This window comes from Teleopsis dalmanni, chromosome 2 (assembly GCF_002237135.1).
Source record: "Teleopsis dalmanni isolate 2A chromosome 2, ASM223713v2, whole genome shotgun sequence".
In the NCBI taxonomy this organism is placed as follows: Eukaryota; Metazoa; Arthropoda; class Insecta; order Diptera; family Diopsidae; genus Teleopsis; species Teleopsis dalmanni.
Genome location: NC_051847.1, coordinates 136,939,367 through 136,946,042, shown reverse-complemented (window position 1 = coordinate 136,946,042; position 6,676 = coordinate 136,939,367). Strand labels below are relative to the sequence as shown.

Genomic DNA, 6,676 nt, shown 5'->3' with positions numbered 1-6,676 from the left:
GTAATTTAAGATAAATTCTAAAGATATGTAAAAACTCAAAGATATCTTAACTCACATCTTCAAAATATATCATGAATTTCTAATATTAAAAATAAAATCTATAAAAATATTCAGTAATAAAAACATACATACGATATATATTTTGGGCATCAAGTATATTTTCAATAGAAAAAGAAATTTTTAAAATAAAATTTTGAAATGAATATTGCTAAAATTTACTATAATTTAAAAATATTTTAAGTTTTTTCAAAATTTATGTATATTTCATTTTATTTACTATTTTAAATTTAATTATTAATACGACCAATTTTATCAATAAGTTTCTTAATTTTTGCCGGGCTTGGATCGTTTATTTAACTCATAAAAACTATAAAAAAATTTCAACACAAATTAATTATTAATATAATATATTTAATAATATAATTAATATATTAAAATATAATAATAATTAATAATTTTTTTGTCATTTATTTTTATGTGTTAAACTTATTTTATATTTAAAATAATTTTTTAAACAAACCAAATAATATTTTATATTAACAAAAAATTTGTTTAATTAAAATTAAGTATTTTAAATTCAAAATAAAATTCTTTTGTTGGAATTTTTTTAACTAAAATTAAATATATGTTATATATTATATTATATTGAATATACAATTTCAAAATTAGTTTTTAAATTTTCTTAAATTTAAAAATTTGTTTTTCTTTTTTTTAAGGAAAATTTACAAAAAATTTAAATTTTGATTTTTTAAATATTTATTTTCAATTATAGTAATATTTTAGTAATATATGAATAAGTGTTATATAGAAAAAAATTACTTTTATGCTATAAATTAATAATTTAATTAATTTGAGTGAGCCTTAATTGAGTTGAGTTTTATTTAATAATTATTAATTTAAATCGATTTAATTAAAAAAACAAATTTTATATTTACTGTATATATAATTAATATGTATATAATTTGTTTAAGAAAACGCTGTTTATGTAGAAAATGGGCAAAAATTAATATGTAAAAAATACACAATATTATATAAAATTACAATATATTTTTAAAATTTAATTTTAAACTTATAATATTAAATTTAGGGCCTGCATATTTTTTATAAATATTAAATATACATGTTAAAATGTAAATTTAAAACCTTATTTCGTTAAAAAATTAAACAATTATTATAAATAATAATAAATAAAATATTAAACAAGTTAGTTTTCTCATATATTATTTATTATGTATTACCAGAATAAAAATTTTTAAATATTTTTGTGGGGTCATACCGATCTTTCAAACCAAAAATTAAAAATAAACATTAAAGATATTAGTAAACAAAATAAATCTAAAAATATGATTTTTAAAAAATTATTATCATATGTATATGTATATATAGATCATATATATATATATAGTGCTGCATGTTAAACATACATGGCATAAGTATAAAAAATGTATTTAATATCATTATTTGCTATGATAGATATTATAAAATAATATCATAATTTTATATATATATGAATCATAAATCTAATATACAATTCAGACAACAAATATAATAGCAAATATTGCAACAGTAAAAGAGTGCAAAGAGAGAGTAATGAGAAAAACATATATTATAATATATTATATATTAATAAATAATTAGTGTACTTCAATTTTAATAATTTAATAAAAAATCTTAATAAATTTTCAGTGAATTTCTTTTTGAAAAAATGTGAAATGTGTTCCAAAAAGTAAATGAAAATATTAACAATACTCATAATATATAAGGAAAGTTAAAGTGTAACAAAATATTTGACCCAAAATTTCAAATAGAAAATAATTTACATACTGCAAAAGTTTCTTAAGTGAAATAAATCGAGAAATCAATTCGAAAAACGCGTGAAGTAATAAATTACGTCCGACAAAACAAAAAAATAAAAATAAATTGTGTTAAAAAATATTGTATAGAAATATTATTTAAAAAATATACATACATAAACCCAATATACAAAAAATATATAATAAAAATGCAGTACAATAGAAGAAGGAAATCAACAATATTTCTCATAGCCACAATTTGTGCATTACTTTTATTTGGCTTTAAAATCGCACGTACTGCGGCTGAGACGGATCCAGTTACTCCCGACCATGATGCAAATTTTGATGATATAGCCAAAATAGTAACAACAACGCCAACAATAGATACAACGAATGAAGGTAGCACTACTAGCACCACAAACAGCAGTAGCACGACAAATACCAACGCAGAAGTAACGCCAACTCCAGATCCATTGCACAATACAAGCAGCAGCAGTGCTGTTAACTTGGCTGAGACAACAATTGGCGGTGTTGATAGTTCAACGACTTCTACAACAACGGAATCGTCTGAATTATTACCAACAGCAACAACAACAGCGGCAGCTCCAGCTCCAGCAGCAGCACCAGCAGAAGCAGCAATAAACTCAACTGACAATAGCAACAAATTGGATGCTGCCAATAGTGAGGGTAAGCAACAAAACAGAAACAAGAAATTTTAAATTCTTTAAAATAACAGCAAGAAAACTACAAAAGATTCCATTGTAGAGAAGTTCTAAGCTCAATTTTCAATCAAATGATTTTAATCTTTACTCAATCACTTGGTAAAGATACATTTTTTTTTTGGTTTTCTTTACACATATGTATATATCTTTTATTTTTTTGGCTTATATGCATGAATTAGTATTTACATTTTTGCCCTTAATTTGTAAGAGTGAATCTCTTTGGCTCATTCGTGGAAACTTTTCTAAATGATTTCTTTTTGTATCTTCTTAAATGGCTTACACTTGTGGTTCAATCTTATAGATTGAAATAAATTGGAAACTAACGTTTCTTCCTTATCTGCTTCTAATGCTGTTTTTGGTTTGTGTTTGAACAAAGCTTTTCGAATTGAGGGCGTGTCTGAAATGTGTTCTTATAGTTCTAGTATGATTAATAAATCATTAAAATATCATAAATGGTAATAAGATAAAAAAGAACTCAATATACATTTATAGATTTTTAATTATGAAAATTTATTTTTTTTTTTCGAAATTGTGCCGCTTTCTTTTCAATTTTTTTAATTTATGTTGTCTTACTACCAAAAAAAAAATTTATAAACAAAAAAAAAAAATATGGAACAGGCGTAACATTTCCTGTTCAGTAATTTAAATAATTACAGCCTTTTACCAATGATTTTCAAAAATTTTTAGAGTTTTTTGTTGAATACTTTTTCGTGATGTCTTTAAAGTTATCAACAAGTTGTCTGCATCGAAAGAAACAAAAATTTTAACTACACGAAATTTAAGAAATTTGTTTTTTAATGTCAACAAATCTATATAATATTACTTTTATAATATTACGATACGAGTGGATTACAAGTATTAAAATATTTAGAAAGCACCACCGATGTGTTTTATTCTTGTAAAAATAATTGCTTCCATTAGAATTCAGTAGAAGAATCCATCAACATGCTTCATACTGATTGAAAAGCTTTTCACTTTTAATAAATTAAAAAAATTGTTGAATAATAAAAATATACTGTCCTTGTAATAATAATAAAAAAACATCTATATTGTTAATTAAAAATAACATATAACTAATAATTTTTTATTAAGATTTTTTACTAAATGCTTCTTACGCTAAAAAGTCCAATAATCAATGTTGTAATAACTCAAAATGGTCTCTTGCTACGAAATATAGTCTTCTTGCCCTACTCCCTTATAAGTGCTCTGAAATTCCGATATGAAATTTAGCCTATTTAAAAGGCCTAAGTGAACACCTAATAACGACGATGTATAGCAGTTACATTAGAGTGGGAAAGATTGTTGATTATTGTGATACTATTTAGAACTGATGTTAACCATAGATGCAATTTCATGTATTGAAATAAAACATTAGTTCAATATTCCATTATAAACAATAATAAAAAGACTATCTCAAAACAGAATAAAAAATACTTCATATTGAATCGATATAATCGATCAATCGATTTTTTGTTATAAGCCTTAATCTAATGTATTATATACCTATCATAATAATAATATATAAACACATATACCTATGAAATATTGATTATAATATCCAACCGTACACTTCTCGTATATGTATATATTTATCCATATGTATATGTATTTCTATCTACTTAATTGAAGCATGAATTCTTGAATAAATTCTTGAAGCATTTATGACTAGTCTATTAAAAAGCTACAGTTGATATAAAACAATAGATAAAGATGTATTCATCTAAACGAAGGGTTATATATAAAATTAATGTAGCTCTAATTTACTAGTGTTATAGTTTATTTCAATTTGGTTCAACGTATCATCCTCTTGATTCTACAATTGAACTCTCACCTTTAGTCCTATAATAAGGTTTTATAACATTAATTCGAAATCAGTATATCTTTTACATTCTTTATTCTTCTTAGTTTATCTTTTTAGGTATATGTATAATAATAATTTAATGTTCAATTTAATGTATAATAATGTTCAATTTAATGTATAATAATAATTTAAAATTGTTCAATATATAATTAGAAAAATTGTAAATTGTTTCTAACAGGCAGTCCCCATAAGTTTTTTATTATAATTTAAAATTTTATAACATTTAATCATATTAAGTTAAAATTATTATATGAATATATGTATTGAAAAAAAGGGCAAGACCGAAACCAATGTATATTATGTAATATTCATATATATTTGATATACAGTATTCATATATCAATACTGTAAAAAATCTATATAGTAACTACACATCGTCATTCTTGGACTTGGTCTAATACAGACGTTAGGTCTTAGTTAATTTCTTTATTCTATCAAAGAGTATTGCAAACAAAGGGTGTTATACTCTTTGATTTCATTGCCACTAGTCCTTCTTTTCCTTTTTTTTTCTCATTATCTTAACCATTCGTTTTCTCTTTCTTTCTCTGTGCTCTAAGATAAATAAATACATATTTGTTCTCTAAACTTAACCCAAATGCATTCAACCTATTTTTACCTTCATTCAGTCTCCTTTTTATACAAAGGACTTTTTATACTTTTTACATACAAAGGTTAAAGGTGTTTTTTTGAAAATCGCTTTTTAATTGCTGCAAAACATTTATCTATATTATTAGTGCTTTAAGCTACATAAATTTTTAACTATTGTATTTTTTTTATACACTTTTTATACACTTTTTTTAGAACATTCTTAAACTAAGCAATTTCAGGGTATTTTCTATAAAACCCTATAAATGCATATGCATATTTGAATTAAAATTAGAATTACTCATACAAAAATTCCAACCTATAAATATCTAAAAAATTCTTCAAAACCTATTGCTCGACTTTTGTTATTGATACGCTCCTAGTACCTAACCTTTTGTTAACTAATGCATTCCAAGAAATCATCTACGAAATACTATAGCCTTGTAAAGTTCCACGCAAGTTTTTGGAAATTACTCACACATACCGCACACCCAGAGCGAAACGCAGTCGAAAATTGCCAGAAATTTTAATAAATCAAATAAAAATTTGACATTAATCAAAGAAGATATCTCACCTAGTTGCTAACCTAACTTGGATTTATAATATATGACATGTGAGCACACATACGAGTATATATGAATACACAACGAAGTTATAAACTAAATCTGGCTAACTCGATATGGCATAACATTGGCGTGGTATTAACAGCATGCGCCAGTAACGAATTTATGCAAATTTCTTGACAAGATTTTAAGGCATAGCCCAAGACTGCCTTTGGTTGTCAAATGATTTATAAAAACAAAGCAGCTTAATTTATTTAAAACAAAACTATATTTTTAGATTTCATTTTGCATATGTTTTATATGTTAATTATATAAACTTAATTTTGTGTTGTATAATTGTTGTCGATAACCTGCTTTTGCGGCGATATTTTTATATCAATAAAATACTAACCTAAATGTCAAGTGTTATGCATTTCAATAATTATCGATATTATTATTAATTAATATCATTATACGAGCAAATAATTTAATAATTAATATTGTTTTTGTTTTCTATTGAAAATGGTTTCAAAACAATATTTAAAAAAATTGTTATATTTTATAATTTATGCATTTCTAGTTTTTAATGAAAATAATGAAACAGTTGATTAACCAGCACTAGAAATAGTAGAAAGTTTAATTCGTTATTTTTTAAATTTATATAATTTTTTTTTAAATTCAAAATGTATTGAAAAAAACATTAATAATTTTAAAATTTACAAAAAATATATTTCTAAGGATTTAATAACAATTTATTACCGGGCTAATTGGTCATTTAAATAGAAATGAAAAAACTATAATTTCTTAATTATATTTAAAATCAATCTATCTTGGATAGTCAACTTTAGGGAAAACTGAGGACTTAACAAATTATATTTCCAAAAAAAATTTCTCTTAAAAGCAGAAAAAAACAGATGTTGTTTAGTATGGAATCGACAAAAGGACACTGTAGCTTATCAGATAAATAAGATAAAAAATTTAATTCATATCAGGTAAATATTACATACTGCTCTTTTTATATAAATTTGAGACAATTATTTTTAACTTTTCCTATCATTTTTCGTTAAACCAAAATCAGAAAAGTAGTGCATAAATAAAAAAATTTACTACAATTAATTTTGCAATAGTAATTTTAAAATCACAATACGTGGTATAGCTATTAGAAATAATAAA

At 23.0% G+C, this 6,676-nt stretch overlaps 1 protein-coding gene across 1 annotated transcript in view; it reads left to right on the top strand.

The window, feature by feature from the left end:
• Nucleotides 1–2,002: 2,002 nt before the first annotated feature.
• LOC119675793 overlaps nucleotides 2,003–6,676 on the top strand; it is a 65,985-nt gene continuing 61,311 nt past the window's right edge. Inside the window, exon 1 of the mRNA XM_038087005.1 lies at nucleotides 2,003–2,480. Within this exon, the coding sequence (XP_037942933.1) occupies nucleotides 2,003–2,480 (478 nt within the window). The remainder of the gene's footprint in view (nucleotides 2,481–6,676) is intronic.